The sequence below is a fragment of the Prionailurus bengalensis genome, chromosome C2 (genome assembly GCF_016509475.1).
Source record: "Prionailurus bengalensis isolate Pbe53 chromosome C2, Fcat_Pben_1.1_paternal_pri, whole genome shotgun sequence".
Lineage (NCBI taxonomy): Eukaryota > Metazoa > Chordata > Mammalia > Carnivora > Felidae > Prionailurus > Prionailurus bengalensis.
This window is the reverse complement of record NC_057350.1, coordinates 158526384-158550164: the sequence shown is the minus strand read 5'-3', so window position 1 is coordinate 158550164 and position 23781 is coordinate 158526384. Positions and strand designations below refer to the sequence as shown.

Genomic DNA, 23781 nt, shown 5'->3' with positions numbered 1-23781 from the left:
GAGCCGCGAGCTGCGCACCTCACGCTGAGCGGGCAGACCGCGCGGCTTCGGGAGAGGATCTCAGGTTGAGTTTTGTCACTTTGGCGGCATCCCAGGGGAGAGGTCAGCCGGGCGTTGGTGTTGTGAGCCTTGTGTGAGTTGGGAAGGAAATCTGAGCTGGGCGCAGGGATGTGTGTGTGCCCTGCGTGCAGGCGGTGACCACGGCCGGGGGTGCGCGGTCCCTCCCAGGGAGAGCACCGCCCATGGTAGCCTGTGGCCGTTTACGTTTAAGCTGGTCAAATTAAATCAGACCAACAATTCAGCTCCTCAGTTGCACTGACCGCATTTTAAGTGCTAAGCAAACATTCCTGGCATCGCAGAATGTTCTGGCGGGGGTGCTGGTGCAAAGTGAGCGGAGGGCCTGGAGTTGACCCTTGGGGGTTGTTTCCGGAAGACGCTGGGTATGGGGCCGGGGGAGGTGGGAGGGCTGGAGGGCCAGGTGAGGTGCCGCGTCACAGTCACGGGCAGCGGTGCGGGGGGGGGGGGGGGGGGGTTAGCGGCAGGGTATCGGGGCGGCCGTGAACGCGCCAGATGAAGCCCAGAGAACGCCCTTGGGTCCGGCAACATGGCAGCCGGGTGACCTCAGGGGGATCTTTTTCAGTGGGTTCACGGGCCGGGAGCCATGGAGGGGTGGCTGGGGAGCCAGAATGAGAAAACAGCTGAGAGAGACCGTTCTATGAGCAGGTTCAGCTGGGAGAGCGAGAAGGAAACTGGATGTCCACAGAAGGGAGAGTGGGGTAGGCGGTGGAAGGGAGGATTCTGTTTGTTTGTTTAATGAGAGAGAGTAGGATGTTTGATAGCCTAAAGAAAATCCCAAGAATTTATCCCCCAGATACACTCAAAGGTCATAGGGACACCCTGGTTTAGGGGACTAGTTCAATGAATTGTCCCGTCCATACAAATCCTGCGGGCACCCAAAAGAAAAAGGACTTCCTGCAATTTCTGATAGATACAAAACTCTCTCCAAGATTTATCTTGCAAGATGCAGAAGAGTATATTATGCTACCCTTATATGAAAAACAAGAAAGATATCTAGAGATACCCTATGTTGATAATGGAGTGGGGGGAGGTGGGCAGGGTCAACAGAACAAAACTTCCGAAGGAATGATCACGAAATTGGTCATGTAACAAGAAACCGCCTCCAGATGAGGGGCTGGGGAACAAAAGCAGGAATGAATCTTTATTCACAATATTTTTATAGTGCTTGATTCCTTTAAACTATGCACACGTATTTTAAAAATAAAAACACTTTTTTTTTAATTTTTTTTTCCAACATTTATTTATTTTTTTGGGACAGAGAGAGAGACAGAGCATGAACGGGCGAGGGGCAGAGAGAGAGGGAGACACAGAATCGGAAACAGGCTCCAGGCTCCGAGCCGTCAGCCCAGAGCCCGACGCGGGGCTCGAACTCCCGGACCGCGAGATCGTGACCTGGCTGAAGTCGGACGCTTAACCGACTGCGCCACCCAGGCGCCCCGATAAAAACATTTTTAAAAGTCACTAGGAAGAATTTGGTTGAGAGAGAGGCTAAATAATCAGGAGAAGTATTCCACCTCCCGCCTCTCTGGCCAGGACCCCTCCACCTTTTATTACTCCATTCAGCTCTCCGTGGAATCCGGCATATTTTAAAGTCATGACTTTTCTGATATTCCACATTAGCCATCCCATCTTTTCTATCGCCGGACAACAAATTATCCCCAAACAGTAAACAGTGGCTCTCTCCCACTTTCTGTGAATCTGCACATGGCTCACCGGGGTGCCTCTGATGTCGGGCAGCGCTGCAGGCCCCACAGAGCTGGACGGGCTCACCCGCACGCCTGCCGGGAGCTTCAGGGCCCGGAGTGGGTTCCCCGCCACGTGGGCCTCTCCACGGGACCACTCACAGAGCCCGTGCAAGAGAAGGAGCACCTGAGACAGAAGCCACGGCCTCTTTGTAACCTAACTTCAGAGGTGACATCCCCTCGCCTTCGCTGTGTTCGCTTGTGGAGAAGTGAGTCACTAGGTCCAGCCTACATCTAGGAGGGAGGGTTCCACAAAGGACTCGTACCAGGGGCAGGGGCCAGTGGGGGCCAGTTAGAGGCTGCCCAGCACACATCCCGAAACAGCCCAGGAGAGTGCTGCTTTTTATGTGACGTTCTCTTCCCGTTCATCAAAATACTCGCAGATTCATCCCTGTAAGCTCTTACCGTGACCTTGTGGCCTCAGAATAACCTGCTGCTGTTTTACCATTCTGCAGGAATACCTCGTGTCAGATACTTCCCGAATCCTATCCATTTGACAAAATTTGGGGAAAGTTTGATAAAATAGGAAGGTGGCCATCCTATTCAAAATCACTTAAGGAACAGAACATTCTCCTGTATCATATAAGAGAAAGGCCTCGATTTTAGGAAATACCCACTGATGTGTTTGGGGGCAAAGAGGCATGTTGTCTGCAGCTCACTCTCAAATGGTTCAGGAAAAAAACAGCGAGTAAGGAAGCAAACAGGGCAAAAAGAAAGCAGCTGGCAAACCCGAGTAAGAGTATTTCTGAATCCCTAGTACTATGCGTGCGAGCTTTCTGTAAGTTTGAAATATGACAATTAAAAGCTCGGAAATAAAATTCTCAGACACGTCCCAGACCTGCTAAATGAGAATCGCAAGCGGGACCTGGGAAACTCGCTTTACAAAAGATCCTCAGGGGCATCCTGGTTGCCGATCAGCAAGGTGTGGGATGCCCTTGGAGCGTTGCCGCACCACCGCCCTCGGCTCTCCTCCAGCCGTGGAATCGGCCCCTCGGAGGGAACGGGGCGTGGTGGCAGATGGGGGTCTAATTGTGCGGCCCAGGAAGATGTGCTTGTGGTCCCCGCAAGGGGCAGAAGCAGTGGGTCGCAGCGCAGGGCTGTGCCGAAGGCCTCCCCGCCCTGCCTCTTTGGGCGCCTCCCAGTCCTGGGCCACACGCCTCCGGGCCCTGGGCCACCCCGGTGACCAGCGCCGGCCTCGGGAGCCCACCGTGTCTCGGGGAGGCCAGCAGGCAGAGGCATCGTACCGGCTCTCGCGTCACTGTCCCCCCGCTTGCGGGCGCGTGTGGCACATGCCCGTCCTGCCCGCGGCGGGCTGGGGGGTGCTCCCCGAAAGTGTGCCTGGTGCTCCGGGCTTCCAACGGCGGTGGGCGTTCACGGGCTTATGGGAGGCTGGGGGACCAGAGACTGCCGCCGGGCCAGAGAGCGTGGCCACCTCAGAGCTCCCCGCACAGCAGCCTGCGGAAGGGCAGGAGAACGGGGCGAGGCGGGGGCCGGGGAGCAGCGGGAAAGGAGCCCAGGGGTGGGCTCGAGGTCCAGGCCGGGTCTGTCCGCCTGGGAGCCAGGAACCCTGGAGTCTCGGGCGCCGTCCCGGGGGCTGCAGGTGCCTTGCATCACTGGGGTGGTCAGCTGGTGGGGTCGGTGGGACTGGGGCGAACAGGAGAACCGTGGGTCGAGCCCCTTCGTCCACGCTCCGTTCTTGGTGGGGGGCGTGGGCACCCGCGGAGGGCTCTGTTTGGAAATAGCCGCCTTCTCACGGGGTCGAGGCCTTTCAGCCCTGACTCACCCGCCGTTTTGTTGTGTTCCGTTTCCGCCCCGTGCGTGGTTTCCTCTCGTGGTCAGCCTCCGCTTCCTCCCGGCCCAGGACGCCTGGCTGCTGCAAGCCCGGGGCCTGACTGGCTCTTCTGGCCACGGAAGTCTTCATGCTGACGCCAGTTCCTTCTTGGCAGTGAGGGCGGCGGGGCGCTGTGCGCGCGCTCCTGCTGTGCGCCCTCTCGGGGGCTTCGCTCTTCTCCTCCGGTGGTTTTCGTGCCCTGCGAGTCAGGCATCGGAGGAAGCGCATTTCTCCACGTGCTTTGCCACGCACGTGCCCAGAACGCTCGGTTCCGAGGGCAGAAAACACACGGCGTCTACCCACAGCCCGGTACCGCTCTATGATTATAGACCTGGTCAGGCCGGTCTCTTTGGCTCGTCCCAGACAACTTGCAGAGACGCTGATTTGCTTCCCCCCCGAGAGGCACGTGAATCAGCTCTGACTCAGCTGCAGACTTTGCTGGGTGACGCAGAATCACTTCACCAAAACCTGGCCGCGTGCTCTGCAAACGTTTGCCCCACGTCCTCTTAACAAAATGACCAGGTCGTTCGGGGCGAGAGGCGAACTGTGTTTCGTTACTTTTACCAGGGGTCCCCTGTCAACAGACACCTTATTTCTCACGCGGTCTGCTGTTCTTGGCTTCGCGCGGGGAAACAGCAGCAATGGCGGAGGAGGAACTAAATATCTGAAGGCACGTTTTACTCACCACCTATCAGGTGGATCGGCTCGTGTTCCTAAACAGCAAAGCGAGGAGGCAGAGTTCTGACACTCTGGGTACGCGACTTGGGTAGAAAGCTCGGCCGTGTGGCTCAAGCAGGATTGTGTGGCCGACAGCTTATCCCACACTGGGACCGTGAGCTCGTCCAGAGGCCACACCAAGGACAGCACCGGTCACCCAGGCTAGACCCCCATTTCCCTGGAACTTTCCAGATTCTGAAAAGTGTGATGGAAACAGAAGGAAGCCATTGTTGCTCTCGCAGCGTGAAATACGGCCACGTTTTGAGACCCGGAGGCAGCGAGTAGAACCACACGGAGTTGGAGTCAAGTCCGAGGTAATAGCTTCTCTCCTGCGGTGGTGTTGGGAGCTTCTGGAAGCTCCTTCTCCCTCCACTTGTGTGGTCTTCTGCATGTGGTACGTGCCTGTAACTGCGACATTTTTGTCCTAGCTTTTCCTCCTTCTGAATTGGCAAACAATTCTTTTCTTTGTTTTTGTTTTGTTTTGGTTTGGTTTTTGGTTTTTTTGCCAAATTACCTGAATTTGGTAATGCTGACCTCACTCAAAGAGCCAAGACCGTCTTCTAAGTTCCTTTGTGCCTTCAGGTCCTAAGAACAATCAGTCCTTAGAACAATTGTACTTCCGTTACGTGGCATCACATATAGAATAATAAAGTAGCTGCTATTGTATATTTCCGTTATTTTGGAGGGAACCCCAAAGAGCCTTTGGAACATGGTGGGAACAGGGATAAGCCCGTGCACGTGCACCTGCCGCCTCTCAGAGCCTCACCTGATAGTACTCCTCTGACCGTGGCGTCCCAGGAGCACCGCTCTTGAAGGCCAAGGCCCGGAGGGCGGGATGCACTGAGTGGCTAACCCAGGACTGGTTCCATAGTTCATTTCAGCGAGACGCCGTAATCGCTGCAGTTTGGGAAACCCCACCTCGGTTCACGTAACCCCAACACGCACCAGGCCGTATCTCCCCGGACACTTGGGAGAAACGCGATGTGGCCTGACTAGACCGCGTGAGGGGTGTCGGCCGTGAACGCTCTGTGTTCCGATCACACGAGGGTCTTGGGTTTCTTTGCTCTCAAAGACACATGTTTGCAAAGAAGTCCTTTCTTACTCACAGAAGCAATGAGTTTCATGCCTATCTAATATTTTTAATCAGTGAAAATAAAAAATAGACATGAGTTTTCAAAACCCCATCCAGCTTGCTATTCTAACTCCACCTGTTAGAATAAAGTCTGACCTGGACCCGTCTGCCGGCAGGAAGGTTAATGGGAAGATGGTCCCTTGGACGGCCGTGCCGTGGAGGGGTGTCAGTGGCCTGTTGCCACTTCAGTCCCGGATTTCAGGAAACGCCGACAGCCTAAACGTGCTCAAGAGCCTGTGACGTTCCTGTCCCCCCGTACTGGGCCGTCAGCGTTGGTTACGGTCGCTGCCACTCACCCGTGAGGGGATGTAGGTGACGGGAAGGAAAGCGAAACAAAAGACAGTAGTTTTTCTACCTAACGAGGCTTGTAGACGGGCGCGAGTAGGCAGCAGCTGCTCGGAGGGAAAGGGACGTCGAGCGAGTGAAGGCTAGAGCCCGTCTTGCACTTACAGTGCCTTTCCTAGAGAAGAAGATCAAGGATGGTCAGATCGTGGCGGGTCCCAGCTTTGCCCGGGTTCTTCAGAAGGGGCACCGATGGTGGCTGTCCTGGTTCACAGCACGGGCACCCGGGGCAGCCGTGCTCGCCTGCCGGGGATGGGACCCTGCCCCCGGGTGAAGAGGACACACCTATCTCTCAGGCAGTGGAGACGATGTAGAGCGGTAAACATCGCAGTCAGTGTTCTAACTGTTGGTTTGGTTTTATGTGGTTTTAGTCGTAATATTGATCGCGAAATACCAGATCGACAGAGGATGGAGAGGTCTGTGTTTATCAAAGAGCCATATGGTGTTTAGATGGGGGACAACAACCTCATTGTCCTGGGGAGATCCTGAAGATGGTGGGGGGCACGTGGGCCTTCTCCGTGGCCTGCACCTGGCCGGAGTTTCACAAGCATCTTTCTAGTCTTCGGTGGTGGGCGAGGCGCGTCTGAAGGCCGGGACCGGTCTGCAGCGGGCCGGAGCCCTTCCCTGGCTGCGCACCCCAGACCCCACGGCGGGCGCACAGAAAGGGGTGTGGGTGCCTCTCGGGACAGAGACACAGCTCACCCTGTGCCGCCATCCCCACTCATCCCGCTGCCTCTGTCCTCGTGGTGATGGCATGGCTTTCTCAGATTAAAGGCTATTCCCCCTTAATACTTAAGAAAGATGTTTATTTTAAGCTTTAAAAAAACACGTCTCTGGTTGAAACCCTGATGTGGGCCGTAGACTGTCTCCTGCATTTAACTCAGTGGAATGTTTACCTCAGCCCTTTATTTTCTAAACTGTCTGGCCTTCTCATGCCGCAGCGAAATCCTGCCCCTCCGACTCCTTGACCCAGGACCCCTGTGGGAGGCCGGGCCCGGGGTTCCCTCCAGCGACCACCACATCAGCTGCTCACCCCACACGCGGAGTCCTCTTAGAGACCTTCGATTCCTGTGGTTAGTCAGTGGTGTTCATCGCTATTCTTTGGGCTCTTAATTAAGCCTTTGTGCGGCACCTCGACCCAACCAAATTGTTGCCGTTTCAGCTGCTGGGTCTCTAACTGCCACCGAGCCGCGGCTTTTACTGAAGGAGCAGCCACTGGTGCTTTCTGCCCTTCATCCCTCTGTGACTGTCCTCTGGCCTGTCCACTGCTCCACTCGCAGCCCGAACCCTGAGCCCTGGGATGTCCCTACCCAGCAACCTAGGGCCTGTGGATAAAGAGGAGAGTTGACCGGACCACCCTGGGCCTTGGCTGGTTACAAGCCCTCCGGGTCTCATCTCCTAAGGGACCCTAGTGACCTGCGTGTAAGCTTCTGCGGTGAGAGAAGGACGCTGCGTCCCTCGCTGGCTCCCGGGGCTTCCAGACAGAAAAGGGAGTCACGTCCTGAAGACCCCCAGCACCTCCTCCCTGCAGTCAGATCAAGAGGGGGCCGCTTCCTGAGGAGGTGATGCTGTGAAAGGCTCGTCCACGAAGGGCCTCCTGCAGGCCAGACGCTTGCTCGTCTGGGCCATCTGAAGAGCTGGGTCAGCGTCTCGAAAAGTAACACCACCGGTGTGTCAGTATCATGGGCTGATGAAGGGCAACTAGATTGTCCGCCTCCATGTCTTCTGATAAACAGCCCGGTACCATATTGTAGCAGACGTAGCGGATGGAAGGTTCCCTTCCGCATTTTACTCTGCAGCATAACATCGCACCTAGAGATCTAGTCATTTCAGCGAAAGAGGCCATTGGGAAAGTAACTCAGTTTTTTAAAAGAAACCTAGTCATTGGTCCTCTGATTCGGGGCAAACCAATCACCAGACTCTTACGTGCTTATGTGCCAAAACACAAAATGCTTTCTCCCCCTTTCTCATGCAGAATTGGTGGCCCCTTCATCCGACTCATGTGACTTCCCAAGGACACCCGTTCTGTGTCCTCCTCACCCTCGCCGTTGTCACCCTCCTTCTTATGTGGTCATGATGCTCACAGGGCATGGCCGTTTCAGAAGTACTGATTGTTTCATCCGTATATTTATCTTATTTCCTGACGATTACTCGTAGCTTGCTTTTGATCTCGGGGACTCTGGCTCTTTTCGTCTATGATGGCACTTCTGTTCCACGTCATCCGTCTGCATTCTGACCTGATCCCCGTGGCAGGATGCTGCGCCATCCCCCTTCGTGGATGTCCCCGGGCACTCCAGGGCCCGACGCTCTTACTCTCCATGCTGGGATCTGCGTGTTTCCAAAATGCATCCATTCAGTTCGGCTGCCTTTGAAGCAACACCTGTTACCGGTTTTCTCTCCTCCCGTGACGAAGAAGACATCGCTTATTTGAACCTTGGTTGTTCCTGAATAACTGTATTCAGGACTATCTGTACTCCCCTTTCTGTGTTTAGTGAGCTGCACTTTGGTACCAGACCTGGGTCCTGACTCTTTCCGTGTTGCTTGTTGGAGGGGCTCTCCTTAGTGGCCGGCTCACCACGAGCCTTTGGGCACTTGTGATTTTGCCAATTAACATTCCAAAGCATTTCCCATATTTTCTGGTTCTTGTGCCCTTCAGAGGCCTTTCTTTTGAAAGAAGAAGAAGAATGCCAAGGATTTCTGCTTCTTAAAAAAAAATTAACTCTCAAACTTCCTTCCTGAAGTCGTAAGCAACGTCTTACTGTCATGCGTAAAATCATGCTCACAAGTCAGGATGGAGGTGGACGCGGTGGGTTCCAGGGCCGGACTCCCTCGGTTTAGAGGTTTAGCAGAAGCAGAAACTCTGAGCCAGGTGGGATGGCGCAAAATTTAGGCCTCGCCAAGGATCAGAAAAGTCGCAGCAAACCCTCTTGAGATGGAAGTGTGATCCAGCTGAATGTGCGTCTCGGAGCACCGGTGGCTGCAGCGGGAAGCTAGGTGGCGTTAACTAGCACAAAACCAGAGCAGTGTCAGCATGCTGGGCGCAGGCCTCCCGTGAGCTGTGTGACCTCGGCAGGCTTCTCAGCCTCCCTGTGCCTCCGTTCCACCTTTGAAAGGATGATGACGGTATGTTTCTCGTAGGGTGGTCATGGGGAGCAAATGAGTTAATACGGAGTTGAGAACAGCGTCTGGGATGTGTTGTGATGTGACTGTCGGTCACTGAGTTGCACAAAAATAATAGAATGTAACAGACATTGAAAGTTGTATCAATAAAGCAGGAGGGGGAATGAGGTTTTGATGTAGAAGCAGAATTAGAAATGCAGGAAACGGGCAGGTGGGGAGGCAAGTAGCCGAGACTTCCGTGGAGCTGCTACAGAGAACACGCGTGAAGCACAGGGCTGGTGTGGACGCACCTGCCCGTGCCCCGCAGCCCGTGGGAACCTAGGATAGGGAAGCGTGAGAGGAAGTGCGTACCTGGGGATGGCAGGGAAGCAAAGCCTCTGGCTTCTGTAGGCCCCTCGCTCTGCACAGAAAGTCATTTACACTCTCAGGATATCTGTGGGGTTCTCCTTCCAAGAGCCTTTAACTTCTGCGTTTGGAAATTCAGCTCTGAAACCCAACTATGCAGAGAAAGCAGGGCCTACACGGTTATTTAAGAAGTAGATTTTTTTTTAGTGTTTTTAAGTGAAACGGACTCTACCCTCCCCAGGGTCAGCTCGGCAGTTAACGGACTTGTGGCCCCCAGCGCCTCACCCGATGGTGGAGCTGGGCCTGGCCACCAGGTCTTGGCGCTTCTTTGGAGCTGGGTTTTGATCTTGGAGGAACCTTAGTTTCCAGCTGGGGTCAAGCTGGTGATTCGGCAGCCTTCCTGGCGGCCCTTGAGTTTCCTCCTCCAGCCACTTCCCTGGCTGTCATCGCGGGCCACCCGAGCCACAGCCAGAACCACAGCTGGCTCTGGGGGAACCAAGATTCCTGTCCGCACTGAGGCCCAATCCTAAGGGGCCCAGACCCGTACTGCGACCAGGGCACATAACTAACTAGACCCCCAAAATCCTGGAATTTGGGGCGTAAAGCCCACACGCTCGTGTCTTTTCTGTGGTCCCATACGTGTGACCGACACATCTGTGGTCCAGATAGTGATGCTCGCTTCAAGAACGTGAATGTGTCTCACACACGCGTGTACTGCAGTTTACTTGCCAGCTCATGGTGGTCGTGCTGAGTTACGGGCTGAGCCCTCATCGCGCTGGCTGCTGCCTGGGGCTCCAGGCCGTGGTCCCTCTGCCACAGGTATTTGTGGAGAGCTGGCTGCAGCTCCCGCACCGTGTCGTGGGCCCCTGGGGGCAGAGGGCAGTGTCGTATCCTCTCCGGAGCACGCACTAGGTGGATAGAACATTGAAGCAGGAAAACCCTGCACATAAGCGTGGACAAAAGCAGACGGTGCGAGCGGAGTGCGGGAATTACAGTGGAGGGCGACGGCGACAGGCAGCCCCTCTGGGCCGAGTGACCTGCGGTTCAGTCCAGAACCTATGAGAAGGCCCTGTGGCAGCATGTTCTGGTTCCCTGTTTGAGAGCCCGGCTTGGGCTGCTTTTGGACGGCATCGGCGAGTCTGGGAGGCCGGTGCTGGGAGCGGTGGGTGTACCTGGCAGGTGGGGTCGGCGGGGCCCCACGGCAGACAGAAGACCGGGGAGGGGCACAGAGGCATCCGCCATGAGGGCTCAATGTTTGGTCGGAGCAGCAAGGTGATCGCGGCCCCCGAGAAGGGGTGAAGGAGTAAAGCTGGCTGGGGTGGGGACGCGGCACTCAGAGCGCCGGCCTGATGCTCGACAGACCTCGCATTTTGTACGTGTTATGAACCAGACCCTCCAGGGGGAGAGGTGCTGTACGCAGGGCCCCCGGGACAGCCTGGGGGGCCACTGCCCCTGGGCCCTCCTGCCCCGTACCCACTGCTGCGGGGCTCGTCGGAGCCTGAGGGCAGATCTGGAGCCTTTAATCGTCATATTAGAATGTGTCCAGAACGGTGCTGCTTTGAGGGAAGCTTTCCTCTAGCTAGAACAAATGAAAACAGTCTTGGGGTGCCCGGCTGGCTGAGTCAGAAGAGCATGTGACTCTTGATCTCGGGGTAGTGAGTTCGAGGCCCATGTTGGGTGTCGAGATGACCAAAAAATATATAAAGAAAAAAACAGTCTTTGTGGCATGGCCCATCCTTCACTTTCTTTTTCACCTGAACCACCGAAATTGCTTAATTTTGCCCTGACTCTGGCCACATGACCCCAAACAAGCTGCCTGGCCTCAGCATGGTGGTGGGAGACAAGATAAGACCTGGGTTGTGCTCGCCAGGGGTGCGGGGGCGCGGCTGTGCGGGAACGAGGCTTCCAGAAGGCCGTCCTTCCCGCTGGAAGTGGAGGCTTCCTGTCAGTGCTAGAATCCCCGGGGGGCAGGCAGCCAGCTCCATCAGAATGGAGGTGGCCAGGGGACTGGTGATCCTCATGCCCCGTCGCCAGGCCTGCACCCCCGAGGCCGGCAGGACTGGGGGGAGCAGGTGCTGTGCCTGAACTGAACTGAGCCAGCCCCAGGCCAGCGAAGCCTCCGGTGAACGGGAAGGCAGGAAGGCAGGAAGGCAGCGGCTCTCTCCGCCCTGCAGCCGGGAGCTGAGATCCGGCTTTTTCCGTGCGCGGTGGTTGCTCCCGAGGGGAGCACATCGCAACCCGGGCGGTAATGGGATCCGTGGGTTGTGACTTCCTGAGCGCTGTGAACGGAGGGATCCCGAAGCTGATCGCGGGTTCGGTCTGTACTACAGGCTGGGCGGGCGAGGGCCCCCCCAGGCCTCAGAAGGCACCTGCCTACGTCTCCACAGGGCGGAGCGGGCCGCTTATGCGTCCTTTCTTGCGCGGAGCTGCGCGCTGGGACCGCACACTCAGTGACTGTGGTCCCCTTATGATCGTCGCTAATAACGACGCAAGAAGTCAGCCTGTACTTTTTAAAGACTTATTTGGAACGTGAGTGTTTTAACGAGTCACGAATTGGGGAAGATTTCATTCTCTTCGTTCTGATGCTTCTGGTGGGGAGGAAGTCAGCACTATTATCCTGCTTATATTTTCAATAAGGTTTTAATTTAGGAATCCCTAAAGAAGCCAGGTTTTTTTTTAAAAAAGGAATAATGTTGCCCCCCCCACCCCCACCCCCGCCCCAGGCAAAAGAAGCCAGAGGGCTGGGCTGCAGGAGGCAGCCTGGTGCCCAGAGGGAACAGCCGGGTTGGACCCTGCCCTGTGACTCTGCCTGGGCCCACAGCGTGGCCCAGAAGGGACCTACCCGCCTCCACTCCAGCTTGCTTACCCGCGCAAGATGGCAGTCAACACATCAGAGACTCCCAAGGCTGGGGACGTCTCAGGAGAAACTTCAGAGACCTGGGCCCCCCTACAGACCAGTGAGTTAGCATCTCAGGGAGGGGCCTATGAATCTGCATTTAAGAGAGTCTCCAGGGTCTTAAGCGGCCACAGGACTGAATGATCATGAAGGTTCTTTCGGACCCTTCCTTACCTGAGAGAAGTCGTCACACGGCCTCGTAGCTTCTGACTCTTTCGGGAGGAACAGAAGAGGCCTGCCTGTTTGCAAGGGAAGATTTGGGTGTCGCTCACTGACCTCAAAACCAGTTTAACTCTTCATCTCTGGCAAGCCGGCTGCCACAACTTGTTTCTTCTAAGCTGCTTGAGTGTTTCTTTGGGCTTTAGCCATGGGTTTGGAGTTCTGGTCCTGCCCCCGGCTCAGCCTGTCCAGCAGGGAGGACGGAAGATACAGGGAGACGAGCCAAGCCTGAGCTCCCCTCGTGGCCAGGATGCTTAGCCCTGTGCTGGCAAAGGTCTGGGGAGCACAAGCCTTCCCGCCCACTGTGGGCCACGTCTCCGGTGGGGTCACAAAGCTCCATGAGGCAGATCAGGCCCCACGGGACCCACCGCAGAGGGGAAGGGCCAGCAGGCGGGCTTGGCCCAGCCCAGCAGATTGAGGGGCCTGGTCCGTCCTCCTTACAGAGATGGGTGCTCCTGGCAAACTGCTCCTGCTGCCTGGGCTGAGGCCTGAGAGGGTGGTGGGGTCGCTGGCCGCCGTTCCTACCTTTGCAGCTCAGTGCGGGTAAACTGTGACCTCCCGGATGCCCCCTGAGCTCGGGAGCCGGCCACCCTGAGCAAGGGGGGCAGGTGCTTCAGGCAGGGAGGTGGGTTCCGAGTCCCTCCAGTCCCTCCCTGGCCTGCGTGAGGTCCCACCTTGGCCTGAGAGAAGAGTCACTGAAGGCTAGGTCCTTCCGGGGAGAGGGCGCGTCCCACAGAACCCTCGGCCCGGCCGCCCGAGAGCGGGGTGCCCCTCCTGGGAGATCTGCAGACCCCCTGCAGTCCCCCGTGCGGGCAAGGGGCTCCCGGAGGCAGTAGTGAGGGAGCAGCTGGCGCCCTGCGGGGAGCCTCAAAGCCTCCTCTGGATCAAAACCCATTTTGATTTTCCTCCCCACGTGAACGCTGGGGGAGCATGGCTAGAAGAGTCTCTGACCAGCCAGGGAATAGTCTGTCCCCCTTGTAGTTCTAGTTTAGTTAAATCTATTTAGCCTTTACTTTCTACGGTTACTTGCAAAATCAGGAAATAGATTCATATTCTGTCTCTCATCAAAAGACCTTTAAGAAGGTCTCTTAAGTATTAAATGACATCAGCTGGGAGAGTCCGCCGTGAATCCGGCCTGAAAGGTGCCGGTTTTGCTGTCTGGGGACAGTTACCTCAGCCGTTAGCAGGCGAAGTGGGCTCGACCCTCATGTGGCCTGGCAGTTCTGCTCCTCCCGGTTGGTGAACTAAGTCAAGCCGTCACCATCGCCCCTCAGGCCGAAGGTTGTGCAGACATCGCCGCTGTGGGTCCTCGGGCCAGGGTCCACTCCTGCGCCCGCGTCCTGCTCCGGTCGGCCTGCTGCGTCCCCTGCAGGGAGAGCCTGCTCCCCCCGCAGACGGGTCGCCGTGACCCGCCTGCCCCCTTCCCCAGCACGAGCCCTCCCAGAGCCTGCTGGGGGCGAGCAAAGGCCCGGCAGTTCCCTGCCCACGGGGAGAGCAGCCGCCCGCAGGCTCCCGTCACCCTGCGTCCCGTGGAAGACAGGCCCGGGCTCAGAGAAGGGAACCTTCTGGGGTGAAGTGGGGTCTCCGGAGGCCCGGCAGATCTGAGGGTCCTCACAAGGGGAGATGGGGTTGAAGCGGGAGACGGAGGCTCTTGATAGTCCACGAAAGGGGTTCCTCGCCCTGAAAGCCAGAGGGCACATGGTGTCCTGTCCAGCCCCGCGTGGGGCCGGGGGCCTCCCACAGGGGCGGCCAGGTTCCTGGGGCAGCGGCAGACTTTGTGCGCAGAGTTTTGTGTTTCCCGTAAGTAAGTAACGGTTATCGAAAATCAGCGTGTGTATTTTAGGCCAAATTCCGAAGGAGTTACTCATTTTTTCAGCAAACAAGCAGAGCCACAGTCGTGTTTTCCAGCACCCACGGGACAGGGGGCTGCGAGGGTGGGGCCCCAGGACCTCCTCCCACGGCTGCCGCCTCGTCCTGGGGCGCGGGCTCCTTCCCACACTTCCCTCTGAGCCTGGCGGGCTGCGCCTCCGTCGCGGCCTGGCCCTCAGCGAGATTTCATAGGATGCCCCCGGTGGCACGGGATGGCCGGGCGCGGTCCTGTGGCTGCAGGGACAGAGGACTGCTGAACATACCCGCTGTTTTGGCCCATCTGCTCGGGGCCAGGGATCTCACGCACGGTGCCCCCCACAGCCACCCTGCGACATGTGCACCACGACTCGCATTGCGCAGATGCGGAAACAAAGGCTCAGAGGGTCACCCAGTTCGCAGTTGCCCCCCCCCCCCCCCCCCCCCCCCCCCCCCCCCCCCCCCCCCCCCCCCCGTGTCAGTGCTCCGGGCCCCCTGCTGTGTCCTCTCCCTGCCCCTCTTGTTCTGGGGAATCCGGCAGGGGAGGGGGGGGGCGGGTTTCCAGCTGCTCCGCATTTCTGGATCCGTAGAATCCCCACCGCGCTGGGTTCCCAGGCACCACATTCCCAGCCACGCCGCGGGCCGCCGCGACTTCTCGGCTTCTCTGGGTTCCGAGTGCGCTTCGCCGGAGCCCCAGGGGCACCACCGCCACCCGCGCCACCCAGGGGCCACCGCTCGGGCTTGCGTGGCTCACCCAGTGTCCTGTGTTCTCTCAACAGCAAATGAAGCTCATGGCCGAGAACCTGAAGGAGGAATCAAGGGAAGGCCGTGAGGAGGAGGAGGAGGCCTGAGGGCCGCCCGGGCTGCCCTGCGCGAGGGCACGGGGGCACCTGGACCCGGACCCGATGCGTGGCCCATGACGCGGTGCCCGGTGGCAGGCAGCCCCGCCCCCCGGTGTCCTCGTGGGGGCCCGTGGAGCCCCCCACCAGACCGCACGCCGCTGCGGCTGCCCCCCTCCCCACCCCCCACCCCCACCCCGCACGGCCCTGGGGCCTCACCCCTCGCAGCCAGCCGCCGTCACGCCCGCGGCCTGGGCGGAAGGGGCCGCCTGCCGAACCCCAGTCGAGGGGGGGCGTGCGCCGCGAGGCCGTGTCGCCAGCACCCGGACAGCTGCGACCACCCCTTCCCCGGTTCTGTTTCGCGGTGTGTCCCCCGAAACCACAGTAACGGAGCCATTAAAGGCAACGCGCACCTCTCTGACTCCTGCTTAGCGCACGTGGCCTGGGAGGCCCCGCTTCCTAAGCCAGCCCCGGGTCACGTCGTGGGGGGGGAGGGGGAGCCAGAGGCGGGGTGCCGGCTGCGGGGCTCGGTTGGGGGCGGGGCGCCCGTGCGCCACCCGCGGAGCCTGTGGCTGGGCCTGGGGCCCAGGCCGTCCTCGTCCTCGGGAGGTGAGGTTCTGTCCCCGCGGGGGGCCTGGCCAGGGCCGCTGGGGGGGGGGGGGGGCTGCCGACGTGCCCACGGCCCCAGGCGGAGGGAGGGAGGGAGGGAGGGCCGGCTGCCTCGCCCGGCACCCTGGTGTGGGCTCACCCCTGCGGAAGAGGGCCCCCGCACCCCACCCCACCCCACCCCCGTGCCGTGGGGCCGCCCGCACCTCTTTCACAGGCGCGAGGACGGTGACTCTGGGGTTCCGGCTGCGGTCCAGCCGGGCGTGAGGACCGCCCGGGAGGGCAGGGCCCCGCTTCCTTCTTCCCCTGCCAGCTGCCCCCCTCTGCCTCACGCGGCGGCCGGCACCCCCCGCCCCCTGCCCGGGCCCGCGTCCCTCCCGGCCGGGCCACCACGCACCTGCGGGCCCTTCCTTCCACTTGGGAGGGAGCCGGGAGGGGCTGAGGACCCTGTGGCTTCTAGACCCGTGTCCCTCGGGGCCCGGCACCTGGATCCTCCCGTTCGCACCGGTGGAGGCGACCCCGGGGGCCCGTCCGGCCTAGCGGGCCAGAAGCCCCTCCTCCCCGCCGGCCTCTCGGGGCCGCTCGAGGTCCCGCCAGGCCTCCCCGCCTGCCGGCGCGGAGGTCTCCCAGTTGGCTCCGCCTGGTCCCCGCCTGGCGGAGGGCGCTCCAGGGCACAGGCGGTCGGTGGTCGTGCGGGGCTCGACCGGAGCTCGCCCGCGTTTCCAAACACCAGTGAGCGGTAGCCGCCGCTGAGGTCCCGGGCCCTGAGCCGCCTCCAGGAGCCTCCCCGCAATGCAGCCCCGGCGCCTTGGTTGCTGGGGAAGGAGAGACGGCAGGCGGGTCGGGGGGCCAGCTCCCGGTCTCCCGCAGGTCCTGGCTGTGGGGCGAACGCGGGGGGGGGGGGGGGGGAGAGGCCCGTTAGCTCAACTCCCCGCCCGGGGTGGGGGGGGGGGGCCCACGGCCGCCCGCGCGAGGGGCGGCCTCTCCGGGCTGGGCCTGCTCGCCCCGCGAGGTGCGCCCCTCGCTGGAGGCTGCCTTCCCCAGGAGCCTCCCCCGACCTTCCTCGCCACGAAGCGCTCCGCCAGGGCTGCGTGGGGAACGCGGCACCCCCGGGGTGCCGGGCACACGGGAGCCACCTCCGCGGGGGCCGCGGGCCTCGGGAGGGTGGCCGTGGGACCGGCCGGGCTGTGTCGCGAGGGAGGCTGGTGGTCCCCGCGCCCACCCGAGCGCTCACCGCGGCCCGCACCCCGCACCTCCCTTCCTTAGCTCTCCTGCGCGCCGACTGGGCCCGCGCTCTGCTGTTTCTGGCCTCCCCTCCGCCCTCGGGGCCCGCCAGGGATGGCGCCCGCCGCCTCAGGCCTCCCGCTGGCCACGCGCGACGCGACACCAACCCGCTCTGCTCCCCGGTTCTCACGGGTTCGGCTGGGGGCGCAGCTGCGTGACCACCCTGCTCGCTTGTCCTCAGCCCGCCCGTCCCACAGAGTGGAGCGGACCGGACCGGACCGGAGGCGCCCCCCCCCCCCCCGCCCGCCCTGCCCGCGTGGACCCCCGAGGGTGCAGAACGGGACGGCACCCCGAGGGGACCCGGCGGCGTCCCCCAGGGGGAGGATGGGCCGGGACCGCAGGAAGGGCTGCTGAGCCCCGTGGGCGCGGCCCCGTGTTTCTCAGAGGCGGACAGAGGAGCCGCCCACGCTGTGGTCAAGCCCAGAAGGCTGAAAGCGGGTCTCTGGACCGCAAGCCCGTCACCACCGGCTCTCAGGGACGGTGGCGCAGTGGCCGCACGGCAGGCCCAGGAAAGGCGCCCCGGCCGCCCAGGCAGAGGCCGGGCCGGGCAGGAGGGGGGCAGGGGCCGTTCCTCCGGCCTGCGTGGAAGGCGTCCGGCGGTCTCTCCCCCGTGGCGACTCCCCCCACCCCACCTCCCGCAGGTGCTGCGATACTGTCACCAAGCCGCGGGTGGCCGGTGGGCCTTGATCCCGGGTCCCTCCTCAGCCCGACCCCCCTCATGCAACCGGCATCTCCGCTGGTTCTGTGCCTCATATTTCGCGGGCACCCCTGGGACGGGCCGGCCTGTCAGGCCCCACACGGGGCCCCAGAGGCCCCAGGGGGTCCCGATGCCTAGGCCCAGTTTCCGCTGGCAGAGCCAGCCCTGGGCGAGGAGGGGTCAGGCGGTGGACACTCCTGTCCCTCCTGAGGGCCACACCGTCACACTCCTTACCGGCGGCTCCAAAGCTGAGACTTCAGGGCAGATCTTTATCTCAGTGGCTTTTGGGAGGAAGCGAGAAGCCAGTGGCTAGGGATGCCCGGTCGCACGATGGAGCCGGAGCCCGGGGCCCAGTGTCCCTTGAGATGCCCTGTGAGCCTCACTTTCCTTACATGGTTCTTTTAAAACTGAGGCAACCGGGGCACGCGGGGTTCCCGCAGGAGTGCCGCCTGCTCTCAGCCCCGCGAAGGGGATCCCCGATGCGGATCGGCCAGGACGGTACCGCGGCCGCCCCCCCCCCCCCCCCGCCCCACGAGCTGCCTGCCAGCGGCCCTCTCCTCAGCCCTGACCCCGCAGCCCCCGCCCTTTTCCCCCCCCGCAGGAAACCAGCCAGAGAAGACCCAAGGCCGAAGGCCGCAGAACCAGAGGCCCGGGCCGTAGACTCCAGCTGAGTTATTTCAGGAATCCCACCGCCGGCAAGGAGGGCACGTGGCACCGGCCCCTGGCCGAGCCCGCGTCCCCCACGCCCACCCAGGGAGGCTTGGAGAGAAGGGGGCCCGACCCAGGCCGGGGCCGCTGGAGCCCGGAGTGAAGACGCGTCCCTCATCCCACCCACGAGAGGGGCCACGGCGTCTTCGGAGGACGGAAGATGCTCTTCCTGGGCCTGTCGGGAGGCCCCTTTGGCCATCTTCTCGTCCCAGCAAAAGTAGGCCCCCAGGAAGGCTGTGGGACGCAGCGTCCTAGCTTTCCAAGAGGCGAAGTTAGGAGGTCTTAGAAGACAGCCGGGGGCCCCACCCCCGAGCCCTGTGCCCGGCGGGCGGTGAGTCCGGGACGGGCCCCGTGGCGGTGGGCCCCGCTCGGCGACGCGGGGCCTCGGGGAAACAATCACCCGGACCCTGTTGGAGCGGACGCCCTGGTCCCACCCCTGGGCCTGAGGGACAGGACTTTGGCAGCTTGGCCCGAGTCTGCATCCCAGGGGATGCCTGCCGTGGTGCCCGTGCACCCCGAGGCTGGGGAACCACGGTGGGGGCAGAGGCCCTTCTCGTTTCTCTCCCGAAGGGGCTGCCAAAGGCCCTCCAGAGCCAGCCTCCCGCCCCCACCCCCCCCCCCCCCGCCGGCCTTGTCACCACGGTCACCACGGGGGGGGGGGGAGGGGGGAAGGGGGGAGGGGAGGGGGAGACCCCACCGGGACCTGACCAAGGGGCACAGGAGCAGACACCGGCCAGCCCCCACGGATGCCGCCATCGGATGGCCTCCCTCCTCCCCAGGCCTTTGTAGGCCCTGAGATATCGGGGCAGTTCAGGGAGGGAGGGGGCCGGATGCCTGCCGACAGCGACAGCCGCGTGGGCCTCGAGGGATTACCTTAGACCAGGAAAAGACCGTGGTGGCGTTTGTCCCTGAGCGCGTGGCTCAAGTCACGCTGACGGCACGCGGCTCGCGGACACCGCGGCCTCCTCTCTAGACCGTCTGCAGGGCGGGTGAACTTGGCGCGCGGAAGGGAGCAACCGGGCACAAAGCGTCCAGGGCACGTGGCCCCCTCCGCGTGTCCTCTCTCTCGTGACCCGGGCAGGAGGACGCGGGGCGGCGCGGGTAAGCCCAGGCCGGCGGGCCCTCCCGGGGAGCAGGACCCCGGCAGGCACAGGGCAGCCCGACCGCCCGGGGCGCGCAGAGCTGGCGGCCGCGTCTTCGCCTTGCACTGCTGCTCCCCCGCCAGGACGTGGTGGCGGGGTGCCGAACACCCGGAGGGCGCTGCCTCCGTCTACACAGCTGCCCGGCTCGGAGGAGGGAGACCACTCCTGTCACCGCCCCGACGGAGACCGCTGAGCGGCTTTAAAGCAGCCTCTCCCCGCCCCACCCCCCACCCCAGAACGCAAGGCCCCAAAACGGGCGCCACGGGGCTGGCCCATCACAGGTGGAGCCAGCCACATCCAGACGGGGAGACCGGAGCTTTCCACGGTCACCTGCCCCGTCCTGAGGGCGCCCTGCCTGCCGCAGGCCCCGACGGGCAGCTTGCAGCCGCTGCTTAACCAGCCACAAGTCGCTCTGCGGCGCCTCACGTTTGGCCCACGCCCGAAGGAAGGACGCAGGCTGGGGTTTGCGTCACGACCCGAGTCGGCCCGGCCACGTGGCTGACTTCCACCCAAACCGTGGGGTCCACCAGGCGGTCGTTGCTGTGCTTTCCACATGCACACGCGGAAGGCCCCGTTTCCCACAGACCGCGGGCATCTTGGGGGCCTCCCCGGTCGGTCCCAATTTCCTCCCCGGGGGTGGGTCCCAGGGAGTAGCTAGCCGGCCCAGGGAGGCCTCGGCCAGCTGGAATTCTTCGGGGACCGTCGTGGGACCAGCTGTCTCAGCCCCGAATCTAAATGATCTCGAGGCGTGATGACCTGCCTCCTGGTCTCATGGGCAGGTCCACACCCCCCACCACCCCCCGGGCCCGCTGTGTCCCCAAATTTGGAATTTTTCAGGTGTTAGAAGGGTAACAGGGATGCAAAGACGTGTCACGAACAGGCTCCAGTGGGGCTTAAAGCGGAACCTTCTAGGACGAGGTCTTCACACTGCTTTGCCCAGCTCTCAGGTACTGGAAGGTCGAAGGTCATGTCGAAGGCCCTTCTCGACCCTTCGCATCCGGGTGGGCAGCCTGAGGGGCGGGCTCTGGGATGGGGCCAGTGGTGTGCCCTTGGCCGGGCCCCTGAGCCTCAGCGCCCCCACGCGAAGCAGGGCCAGTGGCCACCTGCCCATCCCTCAGTGGGGCGCTCTCAGAGCGACCCCCACGCGCTCACTCTGCCCCTCCCAGGGGCACCTCCCGGGACCTGCTTCCATCTCATTCTCCACAAGCTCGGGGGAGCCCCCGGTGCCCAGAGCCGATCCACAGACCGCTCGGCCTCAGAAGTTCCCAGGCTCACCTTCTCCTGGCAGCCTGCGGTCTCCACTGCTTGCCTCCTCCGTGCTTTCTCTTACGCCCACGCTGGAGCGCGTCTGGACTCCTGTCTCTGGCCTTTACTGCTCCCTCGGGGCCTCTGCTCTTGCCAAAGCCCCCACCCCTTTTCAGTGTTGAGATCACCTCCCCGTACTTGTGGGGTACGGACCTGCAAGGAATCTGTCGGCCAGGGGCATCACCCACGGGGCCCAGCGCAAGACGAAAATGCGGTGTCCTTGCTCGAAAGGTATTGAGAAGTTCAGGACAACAAAGTAAGAGCAGAGCGTTGACTAAATGGAGGGGGCCCTTCTGAGCCGGGGCCAGGGGTGGGTGACGGGCCTCACACAGTCTCCACCTTCATGCCGGCCTGCCACGAGGCACCGCCCCTTCCAGCAGTGGCCCCCGGCCTCCAGCGCCTCCGGTATTCCAGTCCAGAAATCCACATCCTAGGGAAAGGAGGAATGAGCCAAGAGGCAAGGTAGACAGTCCCTCAGCAAAGTCCACTCCGGGCTCCTGGTGATCCCCATCCGCCCAGCTGTTCAGTTCTCTGACCCTGGCATTCGGCTCCGATTCCCTCCCCGGACTCACCCTCCTTGGAACTCTCAGGACCCTCCCAGCGGTGCCCTGCCACACGTCACCATCGCTGGTCTTCCTCTGGTACTAATCGAAATCGTCATGTCATCCCTAAGGGGACTATGAACTCGCAAGGACCAAGACTCAGCTTTTTTTTCGCTTCCTAACTTCTCAACCTGTAACACTCTGCTTCGAGTGGGGTGTCCGCCAATACTCTGTTCTGGAGTCAGGGGCCCTCACAAACACAGCATACTGGGAGTCCTGTTGGCTCAAGGAGGGCTACATCCCACTTCCGCTCCTCATCTATCCCTCCCCAGATCCCAGGGGGGCGGCTGTGGGGGCAGAAAGGCAAAAGGGCAACCTGGAGTCTGATGTGTCCTTCAGTGGAGGGCTTAGGAGGTACGTCTCAGTGGTGGGTCAAAGTGGCGCTCGGTCTGTCCTAACACGCTTTAAAAGCAAGACCCCCAAGGGATCTTCCTGATTCCGAGTAACTGTATGCCCAAATGAAAACCAACACTTTTTACGTGAATAAAACAATCCAGCACTCAACAGTGTGAAATGTGTCCAGGATTGTAATAAAACACTATCAACCGAGAATTCTGTACCCGATGGAAATGTCCTTCACGAATTAAAAGCACTTTTTTAGACAAGTAGAAGCTGACAGAATATACTGTCAGCAGACCTGCACTGTAAGAAAATTTCAAGTTCTAAAGACAGAAGGAAAATACCCACATGTGGAGTGATAAAGATACAGGTGCTGGCAAAAGAAGAGACGTTCCCCCTCGGTTTCATCTCTTAAAAAGAAAACAATTTAAAACAAAAACATTTATGCCTACGTAAAAATAAAACGTACGCCAACAATAGCACAATGAATAGGGAGAGGAAAGTGGAAGTATACAGTTGTAAGGTTCTTACGTTCTACGTGAGGTAGATTGTGGGGTTTTGTTTTTGTTCTGAGAGAGAGAGGGAGAGAGGGAGGGCGAGATGATGTGTGCCAGCAGGGGAAAGGAGCAGAGGGACAGAAAGAGAATCTTAAGCAGGTTCCACATTCGGTGTGGAGCCCGACATGGGACTCAGTCCCACACCCCTGGGATCGTGACCTGAGCTGACAAGAGTTGGATCAACCAACCGAGCCACCCAGGCGCCCCTCGATTGTGGTTTTATACATGGATGTGTGTGTGTGTGTGTGTGTGTGTACACACACACACATATGTACATACATGTATATGTATATATGTCCCTATAGCAACCACTAAAAAATTAAAGAGGCACAGCCAAGAAGCCAATAAAGAAGCTCAGTTAAACAAAAAGAAGAGAGTAAAAGAGTGGAAAAGAAACAAGAAACAGACAAACAGAAAACCAGAAAGATGGCAGATTTAAACAACCAGGTTGATAATTATGCTAAATGCAATTGACCTAAAACACTCCAAATGAAAGGGAAAGATTCGCAGATTGCATAAAAAGACCCCACTATATGCTTGCTATCTGTAAAAAAAATCCAAAAGCAAAATAACTCTACCTTAAATATAAAGACAAAGGTTAAAAGTAAAAAGATGCAAAGTAAAAAGATGGAAAAAGATACAGTCCTACAAATCAAAGAAAGCTGAGTGGCTATATCACACCAAGGAGATTTCATGACGAAGAACAATTTACCGGCGATAAAGAGGAACATTTCATAATGATGAAAAAGATCAATTTGTCAGGAGGGTTGAACAGTCTTAAATGTGCGTGTGCCTGACGACAAAGCTTCAGCTCGAACTAAATAAACCTGACAGAACGAAAAGGAGAACCAGCAAATCCGCGATTACGGATTTCAATAGTCCTTCCTCCAAAGTGATACGAGGCAAAAAGTAAGCGTGCAGAAGTCTCAAATCGACACTGGTAAGCAACTTAACTGACTGACACCCAAAGAACACTTGGCCGAGACCCGTACTTTGCCGGCACTCACAAAAACATTCGCCAAGGACGTCCGCTTAGCTGAGCCATAAGAAGAGTTTTGGTAAGCTTAAAAACATTTAAATTATACAAAGCATAACTTCTGGCCAAAACAGAACTGCACTAGAAATTAGTAACAGAAACTTATGTGGAAAATCTCTAAATATTTGGAAGTTAAATACCTTTCAAAACATAACATGATTTAGCTTTTAAAAGGGTCACTCACACAGGAGACTCCGAAGAGCCAAAATAATGTTGAAAAAGAAAACCAAAGCGGGAGGCATCACAATCCCGGACTTTAGCCTCTACTACAAAGCTGTAATCAGCAAGACAGCATGGTACTGGCACAGAAACAGACACAGAGACCAGTGGAATAGAACAGAGAACCCAGAAGTAGACCCACAAACGTATGGCCAACTAATCTTTGACAAAGCAGGAAAG

General features: G+C 59.7%; 1 protein-coding gene across 3 annotated transcripts in view; it reads left to right on the top strand.

The window, feature by feature from the left end:
- The window catches only part of ANO10 (anoctamin 10), a 220056-nt gene extending 204529 nt beyond the window's left edge, over positions 1 to 15527 (top strand). For 2 of the 3 annotated variants that reach the window (XM_043595922.1, XM_043595923.1), the window contains one exon: positions 15047 to 15527. In XM_043595922.1, the coding sequence (XP_043451857.1) occupies positions 15047 to 15118 (72 nt within the window). In that variant the 3' untranslated portion in view covers positions 15119 to 15527. Of the gene's footprint in view, positions 1 to 7999; positions 8966 to 15046 lie in introns of all 3 variants that reach the window. The other variant, XR_006299575.1, reaches the window with a different exon arrangement.
- The last annotated feature ends 8254 nt before the right edge of the window (positions 15528 to 23781 follow it).